Genomic DNA, 20,085 nt, shown 5'->3' on the forward strand with positions numbered 1-20,085 from the left:
TTATTTACATGATTGATGGTTATGTTTGGGGTGGGAGTGTTGTTTAACCACCATGTGAAAAGCTTAATGCTTTAATGCTTCTAACAATGAACACAGAACCTGGAAACTTTGAGCAGTTCCACTAATGTTTGCGATCTATATTGCAGCCTACAAGGGGCAGTAACAGCATAAACATATAAAGGGATCTATATATATACATTGTACTTTTCTGCTATATAAATGTGAGCTCTATTGCCTTATTAAACTTAAATGCCGAACCCATTGCTAATCAGTAGCTTATTATATATATATATATATAAGAGAAATCAAGCTGCTTTTAAAAGAATGCTTTTTTTCTAAATTGTTTCCACAAAAAAGCTGAAATTTAGGATGTGAAACTGCAGCAGCTACTGATCAGCACAGTAAGATCCTGGGTGTCTAAACAAAGCACGCCTAAAGGAGCCTGTTTACTCTTTTTTTCCTTTTGTTTAGGTTAACACTATACTTAGAATTTCAAAAATAAGCAATAGTCTATCAGTTTTTAAATATCTCCAGTATGATCTGCAGAGAGCAGGTGCCCCTTTTGTACTGCAGGGCTTTTCTACAGTTGCGGTTAGGGAGAGTTACTGAAATTTGTATCACAATAAAATCAAGTCAACCTTATCAAAACTGCTATACAGGACTTTAGTATAAATGTCTATTGCAAAATGTCTGCACTACAAAACCTATTCCATGAAATTCAGGTTGTTTGAACAAAAAGCCCAGCTCAAGACAATCCTGCCCATCAATTGCCCCCCACATGCGCACAGCATCCGCTTGTGGAGATGCCCATATGCCTCCACCCACACACCCTTTATGAATGCAGTATTGCCAAATGCAGGCAGTGCTGTATTCATCAGGTGGGGGACACAAAATGGAGTTCAGAGACCTGCAGTAATTTTACAAATATAGTGGATTTGGCCTGTTTTTTGCACTTTGCGTTCTGCCTTGAACTTCATATATAACTTCTTTTATGCCCTGCTAAATTAGTATACAGTATTTTTAATTAAAGCATGTGTCCTTGGGATCTGTTGGGATTGTCCAAGTGCAAGTATACTGGCTTATGTAGCTTAAATATGGAGGGAAAATTCAGTTATGTGGCTTAAATATGGAGGGAACAGTCAGTTTTCCTTATAAACGGTATAAAATAGTATAAATAATAAAAATAGTATAAAATATTATAGTGATACAACACTAAACCACACACTGCTTTGTGCACTGCCTTGCTTTAGCCCCACCCATCCACACATATCTGCCACAGACATGGTCACCAGTCTACAGCTTGCCAGCTGTTCTTGAACTTCAACTCCCAGTTGTGTAGGTCAGGCACAGCTGGAAAAGCCCTAATGGCTTTATGCATGTTAACCCAGACAGTCTCTGCAGCCTATATATCAGTATTTGCCTTGCTTTTATCCCTTAAATGCAAACATAATAAAAGCTTCCTCCAGGGGATGTACTAAGAGCATGTGGATCATATGTCTGAATGGATCCAGACATGGATATGCCTAATTATTACACTTTTGTTTTAGTTACAGTGTTCCCTGTAAGTTGACAAAACTCAATAATATAAGATATTATATTGTGTCTCTAACAAAATAGAAATATGCCAATATTTCCTGAGATACTGTGCAATAATTCTAACCTATCTAAATGAATCATGTTACATATAACATAATTGCAACTACCACTCTTTCACTAGGAAGCTAATATATTATTTAGTCATATTACTCTCCCACCTCCTGCATTTGTGTGGGAACAGCACAGCCTCTGACAGCATTAAGGGCCCCTGCACATGTGCGTTTGCAGCACACATGGCTCTGTGGTACGTTGCTAGCTTCCAGATGATTTTAAGTACACAGCAAATTGAACAGTGAACATATTTCCCACTGGAACATCTACCCTGAACGGCCGCTCTTGTGCAGGTAAATGTTCAATTTGCACTCACATGCCCATTAATGCAACCATGCAGAATGCCAGATGGAAAATTATTCAGTATATCCAGCATATTCCATAAATGTTAGATCTCTTACCTGTCTGTAGAAGTCCGGCTCCACTATCCTTGACTTCAAAGTGCTGCTGTATGTCCAGCAAAACTCCTGGAAATAAAGGAGAGGCTAAGGTTACTGCTGAGACCTTAAACAAAGGAATTTGTATTGAGCAGTGTTTTCATTTAAACCTGTTTTGATTTTTTTTTAAACCTGCAATTTGGTTTGTCAGATTTTTTTTTTTTAATTTAATCTACCAGTTGCAGCCCATTAATCATTTGCATTTTGTTTGATTTCTTTTAATGGTCAAATAAGTAACTAGTATTAATTCTCTAAAATGTTAAAATCTTGGTAAAGGAATATTTAACTTCTATCCACCCACAAACAGAATATATAATTCTGCATTTCACACTTCACATTGTTTTGTATTTGTCCACCTACTGAACCCCAATATAAGATTTTGGCTAATCATGATTTCAGCTTCACTGACTCAAAATGTCCTAATTGCTCTATAAGATTGGATCTGTAAAAATCATTCCTTCCCGTAACATGAGAAAAATAGGGGTCATTTATACACACTATCACTAACAGATAAGTCTTGGGGAGCAGAAGAAGTTACATAATTTACCTGTCTTCCCAGACTAACTTGTATATAAGGCCCCACAGCAAATATTTAGCAGTGTATTTCCCCCTCCTAACTGCCTGATTTTCTGTGGCAGGAGAAACCAGAAAGCAATAAAGAGAGGGTGGACTGCAGAAAACAAAATGTCTAACTTAAAATGCTTTTTTTTAAGTCTGTTGGAAGGAACCTGTTCGCTTCTTTTGAATTACTATGTCATTTATGCCCCTGTGTTTTTGGATGAGCCTAAGTGCTGCTGCTTTTATACCCTACACTCTGAAATCCTGAACTAAACAACCACAGCCTTGGACATATGTTACCCTACAACATTTAATATATTCATAAAAGTGGGGTGATGAAATATATACTATTACTAAGAAGCCATGGGTAATATAAAACTTCAAAGAAACAGGGTCCCTGCTTAGCTAGCTGTTTATTGTGGGATATGCAGTATAGGGACAGTTAAATTGCCACAGTATTTTACAGTATTTTACTGAACTTGATACACAATAGAGACCAGTAATAAAAGATCATACAGACTCTTATTTCAGTTGCTTATGCAAAATATAATTAAAGCCTACAAACAAAATATATTTTTATTTCAAGTATTACAATCTGGTTAGGCAGAAAGAACAGACATGAACTGAATTTCACAATGAAGTACATTATATTAAGTATATTGTAAGTATAACTAATATGGATTTGGGAAATGCTTTTCCTAAGCCCACACGTTATTTTATCATCACACAGAAGCATCTACCTAAAAAACGAATGAGAAAAAGTAAAAGACACAGTGAATCGCGGGGGTCATATTTCATTGCTCCATTTCTTCAGAAGAGAATTCATCCACCGTCAGGTCATACGATCCTTAGCATTAACATTTGTCATTGATTCATCTATGTTTTCTCATGTGAGTTTTGTGTATATAGTGAAAGTACTTAGAGGCATCCTGCTATTCTTATCAACAATAGATGAGAGGTTCCTTTGGGAATCTGATCTTACCACAGTCAATGGGATTTTTTATGGTTCTGACAGTGCAAAAATTACATAGTTGCTACAAACTTTCAAAACTATTTCTTAGCCAAAGTCACAAATTAATAAAGAGCAATTTTCCCACTAGACTCCTTAATACATATGGCGCTCTAGCCTCCCTCCTGCCTCAGGATACTATCCTTTTAGGCAGGGATGGTCACACTATTGCATAAGCTAATGAACAACAAATCTCAGCATTCACTTAAAAGCTGCTCTTAAGGGTCAGTTTCTGTCAAGTAATTCAACACCCCCTCCCCAAATTTTTGGTGTAGTTATGATTTAAAAAAAAAACCATACTCCTGCAAACAATTATGTAGAGGTTCAAGCTCCCACTGGGTCATACTATACCCAGGTCTTCACTTCTAGAGCCTTGGGAGACAAAACACTTGTTTCCTCTAAACTATTCAGAGAAACCTGAGCTGTAACGACATCTTCCTCAGATAACTAGACGGCCAGCTGTGAATGCAAGGATGAGGTGGTTGTGAATATCCATCTTCTGCCCCAGGCTTCATAGTCATATGAAACTAATAAAGTTCAGAGTGAGCCATTCAGGATAGGGCTGAGGAAGGGTAAAGGGAGGGGATGATTAATCTTTGTGATGCTCGGATATGAACAGGACATTTGATGCTTTTCCCCTTAAAAGAATGCAGTGTTTTCCTGTTATTGTCTGCTGGTAGTGTTGCCACCTTTTCTGATCCCAAAGGCTAAGGGGTGCCATATTCCATAATGGCATACAGCAGAACAAGCTATAAATAAACCCTGTCTGTATAAAACATTTCTAGAACATAATCTCATATATATATTTCTCTTTAAGTGGTCACAAAAAAAAAACATGACCAGTAAAGCAAATTGGCAATAATAATGGGGCACTCCCTTTACTTCCTCTGTACAATGCTCAAGGTGGTGATGTTTTAAATGGAATGTGACTCTATGGATGGAAAAAGAAAAGACTAAAATAAAACTGGACAGTAGCCGCTGTTAGATAATAATACAGGTGCAGGTTGCATCTATTTGCAGACATTTCTACAAAAAAAAGACAATTTTTGTAACCACAGACTAAAGTGTTTCAGTGACTACCCCATTGCACCAACTTCCTGTTGTGTTGATTGCATAATACCTAGGGTGTAACTATAAGTTACTTGTCTTTCAGCAAAGCTCCCTCTCTCCACAAACCTTTTGGAAGATGACCTGTCTTGCCAACAGTCACTAAAAATGCTACACTCTTGGGCTTCCAGTGGCTGCAACAATCTGCTGACCTTGTTGAGCTTGGACTTAATATTACATGCTTTTAGAATACCTACTGCACCAAACTCTTGTTGTAATGTCTGCATAATACTACCAGCTTTCATGAACCTTGGGCTTTACACAGTCTATTAGCTGGTTCACAACTTGTATTCATTTATGGCTACAGTTATTTAAGAGACTGGCACTACATAACTGTGACAGAGCTGGCCCATTAATTCACTAATTAAATTATTTTGAGTGCATTTTAAATATAGTACCTGAATATTACCTTAAAATAAATGCAAACTAAAAATATGGATGTCAAAAATATTTGTCATATGTACGTGAGGGGACATTGTATTACTACCTATATCCATATCAGTGCTATATAAACATCCTTTATATCTGCTCAGTAAACTTCATCAACCATTCATCAATTACCTTTTACTGGTTCAGTAATATTAGAAAAATGAAAGCAAACATGTCCATGGCATGCCAGATATTTGTTTTGCCAGACTGCTGCAATTACATGTTTCCCTTGAATATTGTGCATTATATAATATAATGCAACCCTTGTTGTAAAATACGAGGATATTATATGTGACCTCGAACTTCCATAACCTGTTCCCTGACCTTGTGTTCGTGCCTTTATATAGTCATGGAACTTCTCCCTATATTTTACAAAAGGGGGTACATTATGCCATATATTTATACCACAGGAGGCAGATATACATATACATATCTAGGACTGTAGTTATATAGAAAGGTGGGCATTCCTAAGTCACCATATACTGACTCAGGAAGGAGTCCGAGTCTAAAATATTTTATTTACAAATGTATGCAAGAAACCCAGAACTGAAGTGTATGAACAAATTATGAAAATTCCATGTCAATATAATTGATTAGGACTTCACTTATATATTGGATGTTGGCCAAAAGACTCCCCTTTTCACTGCTTGTTATAAGGAGCACAATAAAGTAGTTTTACCCAGAATGTATCCCCTCCCACCAGCACACGTGCACTCCGCTACTCTAGCCTTTTCATTTAACATGAAACCATGGCACACTGCCTTAATGAATTATTCAAGCTTTGAATAAATCAGGGGATGGCACTTAAGGAGAGTTCCTTTTCCTTCAGCACACTGATCTCACTCTCTAGAGAGATCAGCACTGCAGCTGAGACAGTGAAATGGAATCATAAAATGTAGAGCAGAGCCTGGGCTTCCCTGGTGCTTACTGGTGCAGAAATATAGCCGTTTCACTGGGGCATACGCACACTGTCTCCATTACTCAGCATACTGCCACTAACAGGAGCAATACCATCATATCTAATAAAACCATATACCAATCTTGTGGCTTTTTCCACAGTTAAGGATCTATTATAGGATTTCTGAACCTTTCCATACACAAAATGGTACCTGCTCCACAGAGCTTGTGACTTTACAAAGCCAATGATTTAGACTCAAAAAGCAAGCTTCTGGTCACATTATTTTGCATTACCCATTCATGAAACAGTCTAATTTCTATTTACACTTTATTGTTTATGTTGCAGAATTTCCAAAATTATTCTTCCAAAAAAATTCTGTCTCTCATCATTTTGCTTCAAGTTAGATCATTTTGCTTAATAATGCCAATAAAAAAGACAGATTTCAATGAGTAAATTGAATCTGAATGACAGTTCTAAAGGCATTTAGTACTGCACGCTGTCAAAGTGTGCTTATCTTGTTTCCACTAGAGTACAAAGACTCACCTGATACCTTCATACACAGGATTCCATATTTGGTATCCTTTCCACTGGCTAAACTCATTGTGAGTACCTCTTAAACCCTTTGGGTAATGTCCCACAGAAAGGTTATTCTCCCATGGTAGCAGAGATCTATCGTGAAAAAAGGTCTGTGCATCACTTCAGTTTTCTGAAGTCACACGAAGTTTCCTCCTGCAGACAACTTTGCACGACTTTGGAAAACTGAAGCAATGTGTAGGCCATTTCACCGCTGATTCCCTTGGCATTTTGGAGAGATTAGTCTCTGTAGCAGAGATCTATTGGGGGGGGGGGGTGAATAATCTCTCCATGGGACATTACCCTTTGTTTAATGCATTTTAAGTTACCTCTGTGTTATAAAATAGTACAAGTTAGTAACTGTAGGGTAATGGTGGCCACACATGTTCAAATTTTAGTCTTTATCCGACGAACGTTCGGATTTTGAACGTATGTTGAACTAACATTCAGATTGAAATTGTAGGATTAAAGTCCTAAAAATAACTAACCGGAGGATTTTTTGACCATTTATTAATTGCCAGACAACAACTGTATGAAAGTGATGTCCCGGAAAAGAAAAGTATATCGTCAGAAATACATGCACAGATATTATCGTTATCTGACCGAAATCTTCTAACCTGTCTGATCGACTAAATGATAGATTGCCATGGTACAAAAATGATTGGGACGATAATTAGGAGCCCACACATGGTCTGAAAATTGTACAGCTTTATGCTGGAGAACCTGAAGCTTAGATACTAAATTGGATGAGCTCTTGGATATGCAAAAATGGTGCAAATTTGATGTTAGTGGAACACTTTTGTCCATGATTTATACAAATTTGAGTCTGTGAATCTGTGCCTGGTTAGCCACATCAGGCTGTGGTTCAGTGGATATTGTTGGCAAGATAAGAAATAAAAAGTGTGCTCCATGGCTTTGGGTCTACTTTGGGTTTTTGTTACAAGGCTTCACTAACAGTTTAACCAACATGATATTTGTAACATTGCCATACTGTGTGCCTGATATGCAAGAGAAAAACACAATAAGGACAAAGTATACAAATGAGGAGACGGTCTTCTCACTCCAACTGTGCTTTTTCTGTGGAACCTCTTTATTCTGCAATGATGGTGAACTCTCATCTGTTTAGCCCATACAGATTCCTGAACACAAGTGACACCTTAAGACCAAGCACAGTTAACACCGTTTTGTAAATCTCCACCTACAAAACCACTAGGGCTTCTTTCAACCAAATGGCTGGGTAAGGATAAATAATAAGTAAATATCAATGATCGCCTTATGCTAGGATAAGTAATTATTAGCTGAGAAACCTTGATTTCTGTCAGTAACTACACCACAACTACTGTGTATTACTTAGAGCAGTGCTGTCCACATTATTACATGTAGTGGGATGATTATTTCTCATGCAGCATGTACGGGGGCTGAATTAAATTAAAATGATGATGTTGTACAGTGATGTCTTTGGAGCCTTTGAGCAGACCACAAAAATCCTTTGGAGGGCCATATCCACGCCATATATTCTTGACCAAATGCAGTGTTGCAACTGCCTCCAAAAATCTAGTGTTGAAACACTGAAGCCTTATTTTAGCTGCATTGGCACGCAGCAAATCATTATTTTATTTATTTATTTTACACATACCCTTAAACCCAGGCCTATGTAGACAGTAATACGGTGCTGGGGTGACTTGGAATTCTTTTGTTTTACACTTTAAAAGGTTGCCACCCATTGTGCTTTCACACACACAAGTTAAGTGAATAAGGCTAAAACTCAAAGCGTAACTGTTATAGACCTCTCTGTGCTAATTTGCTAAGCAAGTACTAATTGATATTTTCACAACAGGCAAACTCCTAATTTACACACATGTGATAAAGCCATTTTCTCTGGGATGTAAAGGAATTTGCTAGGATGCTCATCTGTCTGATGTCTGCAGATGTCGCTTCTGCTTCAGGATAGAAGGTTATTCTATGTGCTGTGTTATTTCTAAGCCATGTTATCAGTCTGGTTAAAATAAAAAAATATATGCTGATCACAAACTTGTTTTTCAGTTTTTTGTGTAAAAGACCAAAAAATGTTTTTAATTTATAATCATATTAAAAGTAGTTACAGTACACATTAGAATGGTTCATGAAATAGCAACTGAAACCATAATGGCAAAAAATACATGGACATTTACAGTACTGTATATATTTATTAGTCGCTTAAAAGAAATGAAGAAATATTATTCTAAAGTGCCATTTTTAAAGTGACATTTTTATCAGGCAAAGGAAAGAAGGTCTGGCCTTTGCATCCCACTGCTGTGCTTTAGGGCTATTAAAAAAGGAGAATTACTTCCCTGCCCTATCTAAGATCAGCTAATACATAGAGTAACATATTAAATTAATTGTATTATTTATGTTGATGATTTAAAGAATAAGATAACCTCTAGCAATGCATTTGTGTGCTTGAATCTTCTCAATAGCTATTATATACATTTGCAGACCTTTACCTAACATAAGTGCTATCCTTTCATACAGCATTTTCAGAGCTTACTGCATTTGGACTGCTGACATTACACTTCTTTCAATGGGAATGCTAGAAAATGCTGTGTGTGCATATGGCTTTCACATATATTAACAGAAGAGCTCCATTTGCATCCTGCTTTAGCACATTACAGTTATCTCACAGCAGGTTAAATCAGATCCTTTCATGCCAGAAGTGACCCCTACAGTTACATGCACCAGCCAAACAACAGACCTTGATTTCTGTTTGTTCAGTGACAGGGAATTAAGCTGTTTGAGGAATGCCCAATACATTTATAATATATACACTGTAATGCCCTAAAAAGCCACCTCTTGTGTACGTATTAATTAGCAGTGCTCTGATTGCCCTGTTTATCTCCACAACAATTTAGCCTAACTTTCTTATTTATTTTTTTTTCATAAATTGACTTAAATTAACTTTCTTTACTTGAATTTAAAAGGAAGTGTCACTAGGAAATGAATCCCAAAACATTTATCACCTCCAAATGTGCTTTGAGAGACAAGTTCATTAGGTCCCAAATGAGAAAACAAATTCACAGGCAGGAAAACAACTGTGCCGAGTGCTAACTGTGCAGGTCCACAGGACTGGAAGCTACAGAAACTCAACTGTATGGGAGATATATATATATACAATATATAAAGTTAACAGGAAGGAAAATCCCTTTTAAACACATTTTAAACACTAATAATTATACCTAGGGATATGCTAAAGGTAAGTATTTTTATTAGTCCATGCACAGAGGAACCAAAGTGATTTCACTTCCTGGTCTTTATGTAAGGAGGATCTAGTACAACTGGGTATAACAAAGCTAATTCTAAGTGTTTTGCCTCAAGCACAATAGGATTCTCACTTTAACATAGTTAAAATACTAATGTTTCTTTTTTCTGAGAGACAAACTTTTTTCAAAAATGATTGTGACAAGCATGTACACCTATGGCAAATGCAGCAAGACAGCTGAATGTAATACTAAATGCAATAATATGCTGAGATTTTAAGAAGCAGTATGGCTTGGTTTTACTATATGAACACCTTTAATTTAGAATTGTACTGGCCCTTTGACAAAAACTGATTTTTTCAAAAAATAAGGGTTAAGATGAAGTATAAACAAAACATATGAACCAGCTCTATCTGCGCTTTATGGAGAGACATTTGAGGAATTGTGTTTCTGCCATGATGTCAGAATGAAAAGGGTCTTTGGAACTCAAGCCAGGAAGTGATTTACTTTACCAGACCCCAGGGCTTGGGAGGGAAATACTACAAAGGAGAAAAATATATATTTAGTTTCCCATAGGATGCACATTCTTATTCATAATCCCTTCTTCATTCTCAATGTAATTTATACATGGGAGGGAAAGCTATACACCTTGTTTCACAGCAAGCACCTGGGACCTGTAGCTCTGAAATAGTTTATAAAAGGAAAAGCAAATATGTACAAATGAACAACAGTACAATTATGTGACACAGACTACACATATTTTGGCCAACAAATGCAACTTTGAATATGCCTATAGAGTACAGGTATGGGACCTGTTATTCAGAATGCTCGGGATCTGGGGTTTTCCGGATAAGGAATCTTTCTGTAATTTGGATCTCCATAACTTAAGTGTGCTAAAAATCATTTGAATATGGAATAGGAATTTTTTGACTCCAATAAGGATTACTTATACCTTAGTTAGGATCAAATACAATGTGCTGTTTTATAATTCCAGAGAAAAAGGAAATCATTTTTAAAAAATAGTATTATTTGCTCATAATGGAGTCTATGGGAGATGGCCTTTCTGTAATTTGGAACTTTCTGGATAACCGGTTTCCGGATAAGACCTATACATGGGTTACATTCCATACCCTTTACAATCATGATGAACCATATGATTAGGCCCCATATAACTGTGCTATAGTTATGCTATAACTGTGTTGCAGTTCACCGAGTTTGTTTGGAATTACAAGGCCATTTACTAAATAATGTTACAAAGAATAAAGAAAATCTGCCACAAATCATTATATCATTTGCACCCCATGCCCCTTGCTCTCCCTTTACAATGCCAAGCAAAACTCACTGAGAATGAAGCACAAAAAGTTGTAGCTTATGTTCAATTGCAAGCTGTCAGGCTCGACTTGCATTTGTAGTTTAAATGACCTGCATGTAGGTAGCCCATGGGTGTCTATTTGAATGACCCCCTACTTGTTTGTCTTATATGGCTGAGGAAAATGCTCAAGGCTATTGTTTGCGCACCACAGAAATGATTTCAAGTGGCAGGTAGAAAGAGTGATGACTTTTTTATAGCTTTATCCTAGAATTTCAGTCATTGTACAATGTCCAATCAATATCTGAACATTCATTGTAAGAAGACTAAAATCTGAACATTTATAGCCACCTTTATATAAAGATCACTTTTCAACAAACATCATTCTTTTAGCTTTACTGTGTTGGGATTGTTGGCCATGATTATGTATATTTATGTAGCCAAGACTTAAAATGATGGGTATTAATTTATAAAAAATGATTCTTGGATGGTGCCCTCTAAGTTCAAAATGGCTGTGGCCATTCAAGTCCCCTATTTTGTGCTTGATACTTCTCTAAACAGATTATGGTACACCATGTGAATGAGACTGTGTGTAACACCTAACTGTATAAATGTACATATGTTTGTGTGCTGCTAGGTTATTTGTCCTTAGAAAAAAAAATCAAAACAATAACATTTAGACAGTTGGTTGTGAAATGTAAGTATTTTAAAATAACCCTAAAGAGAAGATTCATTAAGGCAGCTTGAGAAACTATTACTACACTTGCTGGCCCACAGCACTCATTATAACATTTGTTCTGTGTTCTATAAGGTGGCAAGTGATATCAAGTATCTTTATGTGTGATTTGCCTGCCCTGTTACACTGCTAAAGCCAATATTTGCTGCAGTCCATCAAAACCATAAGCAGTGTTACGTCTAAACGGAGCAACACATACATTACTTTGTCTCCATTCTATAAAGCTACCTAATACTTAAAGGAACAGTAACACTAAAAAATGAAAGAGCTTTAAAGTAATAAAAATATAATGCACTGTTGCCCTGCACTGGTAAAACTGGTGTGTTTTCTACAGTAACACTAACACTAACACTACTATAATTTATATAATAAGCTGCTGTGTAGCCACGGGGGCAGCCATTCAAGCTGGAAAAAAAGGAGAAAAGGCACAGGTTACATAGCAGATAACAGATAAGTTCTGTAGAATACAATAGTGTTTTATCTGTTATCTGCTATATGCCTGTGCCTTTTCTCCTTTGAATGGCTGCCTCCACGGCTACATAGCAGCTTATTTATATAAATTATAGTAGTGTTACTGTAGCAAACACACCAGTTTTACCAGTGCAGGGCAACAGTGCATTATATTTTAGTTACTTTTATGCACTTTTATTTTTTGGTGTTACTGTTCCTTTAACTGTGTGTAGTATTGAAATAACTCCATGGTTTCTTGTTGTTTTCTAAAAATTTTATATCCATCCTTTGGTTTGTATGTAATATGAATCTTGTTCTTACATTTTCCTTAAATTTCTTCAGCCAATGCTGTATCTCATTACTGTATGAATATATGCAGTAGAAGGGGGCTGTGCATTCTTCTCTACCTTAGAGAGAGCAAAAGGCAGTAGCAGATATCATTATCTGCAGAGAATGTGTACACTAGAGGTTGCGGGATTAGGTAAATGGCTATCAAATAACCAGTGGGATGGAAAAAATGGTAATCCATAAAATTCCAGAGTAAAACTAATTTGTAAATCTGCTGTTGAGCACCAGCTTAGCCTGCAGGGAATAACGAACAAAATGCAAGCAACAAAGGTGCAATGGAGGATAAGAGGCAATTGGTTGCCCTTAAATTTTGTGGTCTTACATGTAGTATGTTTATTTTTGGATTCCAGCAAAAGTGGTATGAATGTAAACAGCTACCCTATACAGTAAGATTTCTAATAGCTGTTCTGTAGTTAGAAAGGACACTCTTATACCAGTAGCATCACTAGTGCTAGCAAATTCTTTCATCACGTCCACTCTATCTGCACTAAACATGCTCAGCTGTTGAAATCTATTTGGTTTGCAAAGTGTCCTCTCATAATGGAAGCAAGTTTGCTTTGTTCTTCCTTATCCATTAAAAAGTAACAATCAATTTGCCACTTCAATATGCACTTTGGTGGCAACATTTATGTCACAGGGGCTTTGTTGTTTTCACTGTACAGCATTTTCAGATTTAATTGCATTAGAGATGATGACATAACAGAGTTACTGCTTTCATAGACACTATTAAAAAATTCAGCGTGCTTATATGTCATATATATTGTTATATTTTGCACAGATAAAGAATGAGGCAATATACACAAAAATGTACCCATTTTGTCCAAACACGTGGCTGTCCAGATCTGGCTTATGTGAGCAGTGAACCCTTCAACAATAAAATATTAATGGGGGAAGGTGGGATGAAATGACTGGGTTCTTTCCCAACCAGGTCAGTTTTAATGTCTCAAAAATAATTTTGATTAGAAAAGGCTAATCTTGGCCCCATATGTGAAGATATACTTGTCAAGAAAGGTCAAATTGGCACATATCTGCCAATATATTGGTGCTTTTATAGTTATTACTAACCAATTCCAACTGCATGTATTGTTCAGAGTAACATTTGCAGATGAATACATTGAGGGCACTGCCTCATCCTGTGATCTGACCATAAATGAACATGCCAACAAAAATGTGGAGTTTTTTTGTTGCTAATATTGTAAGTTAAAAATCCACTTCAGGTGTCAATTCCCAAAGTTCATGGGCTGTGCTAAGTGCTGACAGACATTAATGATGTAATTTAAGTATAGACATTTAAGAGCCATCCATCACTGCCCCTCCCTGTCTTAACCCCCAGCCACAGTTACTTTGACATAAGAGAGGTCCTTCACAAACACATACTAATGATGAACAATATATTACACACAAAGAAAACACTTGTTTATAGTTGAAAATAGAAGGAGGTACCTTTTATTAGTATTGATGAAAACTCAATTTAGCCCAGAAAATGCACATTTGAATGTTTTGGGGCTAAAGTAAATGACAGACATCTTGGCAAGATTCAGATAAAAAAATGCAGACAAAGAATACATACCTTGTGCCATGAGCCTTAATCCTTGTGTAACTACAGTTGCCTGCGAGCATAACACACATATAAAGTACGGGTTATGACATTTACTGGTATATGTATATGCAAAAGGCCAGAAGCAATGACTAATGAGTTTGCCTGTTAACCTTTTTATTGACTTTGAGGAAAATATTTCTGCACCTAGGTGAGTGTTTTAGGAAATTCAGGGAGGCTCAATTATTGAAGCAATGTGCTAGAATGCAGTTAGAATTTAGAGGGACTGCATCATTAGTTATTCTCATAGGTAACCAACCATACACATACAGACTAAATTAAAGCAAAATTAAACACAAAGGTATACATACTCCTTCACTTGCAACTTCATGGAGCACATAAATGTATGAACTGATATACACCTACGTCCCAACTTTGATAGAGACCTATATACATCAGACATCTCAAGAACTGATCTAGTACCCTAGATAACAGTCACTGTTTCCTAAAATGCTGAATTTAGTTAAATATAAAAGGTTATTTGCCACAGGTAAAGCACAGGGACCCACAGAGCCAAAGTTTTACTGTTTCCAGTACTACAGAGCAATACCACTTTGCCTTTACTCTTTTTGGATTTTAGTCCTTTGAAATGAATTTTGTTTCCTTGTTAATTAATGTTTCTCTATATGTTTAAATGGAGGCTGTTCTTTTGCTTTTTTCTTCACAGATAAATCATAGTCTGACATCTCCATGGTAGCAGACACTGGCCATTACATTTTAAGGGAGAAAAAATCTATAATGCTTAATGGGGTTCTCTTTTTGTACACTATACATGTAAGTCTCATTTCTGCACTACTTCCTAAATGTTTGTTTCCTTTACCTACCCATAACAGGATCCAATAAAATAAATTATATTTCAGTGTTAGGACATGCTGAATGAATACCACAGGTCACTAGGTTAGTGTTGTCTATGTGCTATATGGCCTTTAGATTTTAATAAAAAGTTGTTTTTCGGTGTGACCACCCACTGATATTCACCCTGCTCTGACTAGGTGGGGCTAATTATACTAATATACCAGGTAACAAGTCATATAATTGTACAGACACTATGGTATAGCTTTTTGCATCCTGCACCAAAAATATAATATATAAGAGAGCAAGGTTGCAGGGATTGTATATTCTGGTAGATGAGAACAGATAGATAGAAAATGATTTGCAAGTAGTGTGCATGGTCTCCCTGAGCTTAAGTGGGTTTCTGTCCACACTCCAAAAACTTACAGGCAGGTTAAGTGGCTCCTAATAAAACTGACTATAGTGTATACGTATGCAATGGGGGGCTTAGATTGTAAGCTTCACTGGGGCAAGGACTGATGTAAATGATGTCTAATCTCTCTGAACCACTGTGGAATGCCACAGTATAAATAAAGAATAGTAATACACCACAAAGAGAAACTGACTAATGAACAATGGTAAAAGTTTATTCCAGGCCATGTGTATAAAAAATATGAGCTATTCAAAAATATGTTATAAGTTATAATTAAATTAGAAATAATGTTTGCCAATGCCAGTGCGACCATTTAAGTCAATTACAGTACTCCCTGTTTCATTTATACTACTGGGGAAAAACCCACTAAAGAGCCCCACTGCTACCATACTTGGAAGTATTATGAGGAGAAAATGAGAAGTATTAAAATAAACTTTGTCCTCACTGAACTGTTCCATATTAATAGGTTGCTGAGGAGCCTAGAAAAATGTAATGCTATTTATCTTAAAATAAACTATCTCTCTGCAGCAATGCATGCTCTGAGGACAAAAAATTATTATGCCTAAAGGAACATTTGGTTCACTCCATACAGCAAACAATGCTTTGTAGCGGACTGTAAAAATGTTATTTTTTAAGATTTAAATGAGTAGACTGCTGTCCCTATAGGAACAGCCCACAGCCATGATTTCCAAGGGCAAATTACTAGGTGTTACTGATCTACAAACAAAACCAGCAATCACTAAGGAATCTAAACTACCAGCAGAGAGAAAGGAAAACCACAAAGATACAGCCAAAAAAGACACGCTCCAATTATGCCATCTTATTTAAGACAATTTAGTTTACTTTAGTTACTCATAAAGAGCACAGATAAAAAGTCCATAAAATCCATTTAGAGTAGATGATGTTATGTGTTTCCTTGAATAGTAATGTAATGGTAGCAGGGGACGTATAAAATAGGCATACTTAAAATATATTTAGTGTTTGTCATGGTATATTGTGCAAACATTGATAGTGTCTAGTTACATTAGTTAAGTTGGGTTGAAAAAAGACCAAAGTCCATCAAGTTCAACCCTTCCAAATGAACCTCAGTGTACATATACACACGATCATACCAATCTATACACTCACACTCTGTGTAAAAAGCCTTTTCCCAGTAAGGGCTCTGGCACATGGGGGAGATTAGTCGCCCGCGAACAGGGAGTTAAATCGCGGGCGACTAATCTCCCCCGTGTGCCAGAGCCCTAAATATATTGTAGGGCTGCCCTTAATACTGGCAAAGTCTGCACATCTAAAATTTAGCATTCTACTTACGCCTACCATAGAACCCAGTGATACTGAAAGAAGACCTTATGTGGGTTGTTATCCAAAGAAACAGAAATTTTCCAGTGCACCTCAGTCTGGTTTCTACCTTGAATTCACATGACTCCCAAGTATTACTCAACATATTAAAAGGCTTTACATAAAACAATAAGACAATGGGTGTCTCAGTTTAATTGCATTTATTCAAGACACCTATTGAACAGAAATATATGTTTTACCTGTATCTACTGTTAAGGTCAGAACACCATAACTACACCACCTATAAATTAGATGATGAACTGTGACGTCAAATGTTATGCACGCCTTTCATAACTCTCTGTAATATTTACCAACACCCATGTGAACTTCTCTGCAAGAAGGTCCAGAAAGAAGTCAAGCAAGCCTAACGACAATTAATTTTTGAGCATAAATATTCTTCAGATAAATATTCAGAACTCCCTTACAAATCTACTACAAATACATAGGGTGGACTACTCCCTATGATCACACCTTAACTACAGCTAAAATTACCTTAATATACCTTTAGCATTATTTATAATCTAGGGAAGTTTAACTGAAACTGGTTTCTACCCACACTGATCAATAATTTCATTCTATAATTGTAACTGACAGTATTTTCATTTCTAACATCTGCAACAGATTCATAAAGAGATTCTACATAAAAGTGTTAGGGGTGCTGGCGTAATCACAGCTCTATAACTTCACTATTACTTTTTTCCATTCTTAGAATGCCATTTTGCTGTGCTTACAAGCTCAAGGAAATCAGATTACTGTAATCCTCAACGAATGGTGGTGTTAAATAGGATAGACTGTTGAACTATGAACCAATTCACTGCATAGAGACAACAGCCATAAAATGGTGATAAGAACATCATGGCCCTACTTATGGCATATGAACTGGGAGAACATTAGTGGGAATTAAAACTGATGATCTACATTAGAGTGTTAAAGGAGACAGCAAATCAGTGCACAGTGCAGCAGTGTTCTTACAACTAAATGAATTTTTTTTTACCGTTAAGAAAAAAGTTGGCATACCAAATGCAAGAATACCAGCACAACTTGAATTTCCATGACACAATACTAGTGTTAATGTCCAAATCACTTGGCACAAGTTAGTAGTGGCTATTGACACACCCTAGGCATGCTGTTGTTCCATTGCTACCTAGTGTTCATGTGTGCACTGGTGCATTGACGCTCTATGTAACTAGCTGCAAGTTTATAAGAATGAATGGGGTACAATTGCCTTTTGTGAAGAGAATCAATGCTACCTCAAGTTTTCATCCAAACTAGATCTGCTACATTTACTGCATTTATAAACAAGCCCTGTTGCATTGGATTTCTTACTAATATATCTTTAAAAAATAGACATATTTGCTCAATTAAGTGAATTGCATCTAGTAAAGAAAAATCTAAATTAAATAATAATATAGATTCTCAAACAGATCTAAAGTTTGTGCTACACAACCTCACAGCATTTTTACAGTTTATTTTAAAGCAATGACACTAATTATTGAGTGAATACGTCATGGGAAAAGATCTCACTGTCACTGCTCCCCTCTTCTTTTAAACAAGATATGCAGAGTGAGATTAAGCTGCCTACTGGATAGCTCTTGAACAGCTGATAGAACCCAGGCATTGATCTAAAGCTATGGGACACAATGAATAAAAAACTCTTTTTAAAGCATTTTTCACCAGAAATAATTTTCTGATAGAAGGGTCAGTGTTTTGTGAGATTCTGTTTCCATGGCAGTCATGTAATTTCTTTTAAATATCTTCATGCCACAATAGTCATTTTATGTGAGGACTGAGCATCACTGTATATTGTGCATTAAGAGTTCTGAGCATTACAGCTGCATTTAGAAGATCTATCCTTTTGATCATAATAAATGCTACCATTGCATAGTGGCAATAAGAGGGTATTCATTAGGCACAAACAGTGATAGGCTGAAGTTCATGGGATTGTGCATGCTGAACAGGCCCCAATTTGTAATCAAAGTCAAATATAGACAAATGGACAACCCATATTCTCAAACTTCAGAATATGTGTTAGCACAAAGCACAAACATAAAAAATAAAAATGCCTTTAAATAAAATAACATTAATAAAAAAACTGTCTTTCACACATTGCACACTGGTGCCAAAAATAACATTTCGAGTGGTGGATTGGTTGCTAAATACTTTTGCAAAAAGCTATGCTAAATAGTTGCAAAGAAAAAATGGTTTGCATTGCACATATTATATTCATAAATGATTGTTATTACATTCCTCCAAATGATTTGTGGTTGTCACACAACATAAGGCTACTCATACATACTGAGTGCAGAAATTAGTTTAAAAAAGCAAAGTAGATTGATTCATTGGCTTTGATTGGGTTATTTTACCCTGATGCCAGTCCCTGTCAGGCCTGAACTGGCAATCTGTGGATTCTGGCAAATGCCAGATGGGCTGCTGTAAGAAACAAACACTATTTAGTGGGCTGGTGGGGGCAGGGGCATTTCTGGCCCCAGAGCTACCCTGAGGGTGCTGCCACCTAAGGCAAGTTTCTCAACACTCCTCATGCCAGCAGTGCCCTTGGGTTGGGGGTTGTTTGGGTCTATGTGTACTTGAAATGCCAGGGTCTATTTTGAATCCCAGTCCAGCCCAGCCCCCCTGATAATCAATATTCACTGCAGAGGGTTGGCCAGCTGAGGACACTAGATGTGGTTCTCACAGCTGGTGGGCTGTGAGTTTAACATTTAACAATTGTCGCCTCTTTATATCAAAGCAATCTGGGAACTGTTACTTAAGTCTGCAATGTGTTTTCTTGCTGGAAATGTCAGCTATCGTAACCTAAATCTCATATAAGTACTGTGAGAAAGCAGTGAGTAATGTGCTTTGTGCTGCTTGGCTCCTATAACAACACTGCATCTGTGGTATTGATCAGTACAGACATGAGCTCCAGAATGATAGATCTTTCTCTATATCAGGTATCCCACATTTACTACTCTTTAGCTATACCCAATTAGTTGCAATAGTTGTTCATGCCATCTGTAGATAGAGCCAGAAATAAATAGTAAAACAGGTTACTCTGTTTTCGGCAAAGGCCAGATGTGCATACTTGGCTTGATTTGCAGCCTGTAACAATATCCTTGAAAAGATAAAAAGCTCTAAAGTCATGTTATGAAGTGTTTTGGGAGCTTCAGCCAGTTGGATTAACAATGCATTTTATTACATTTCCTTTAGCAGCCATC

General features: G+C 36.6%; 1 protein-coding gene across 2 annotated transcripts in view; it reads right to left on the bottom strand.

Moving 5' to 3' along the window:
* The window catches only part of spns2 (spinster homolog 2), a 72,642-nt gene that overhangs the window by 41,411 nt on the left and 11,146 nt on the right, over nt 1–20,085 (bottom strand). For both annotated transcript variants that reach the window (XM_012956449.3, NM_001126677.1), the window contains 1 exon segment: nt 2,049–2,114. In XM_012956449.3, coding sequence (XP_012811903.2) covers nt 2,049–2,114 — 66 coding nt within the window.

This window comes from Xenopus tropicalis, chromosome 2, assembly GCF_000004195.4.
Source record: "Xenopus tropicalis strain Nigerian chromosome 2, UCB_Xtro_10.0, whole genome shotgun sequence".
Lineage (NCBI taxonomy): Eukaryota > Metazoa > Chordata > Amphibia > Anura > Pipidae > Xenopus > Xenopus tropicalis.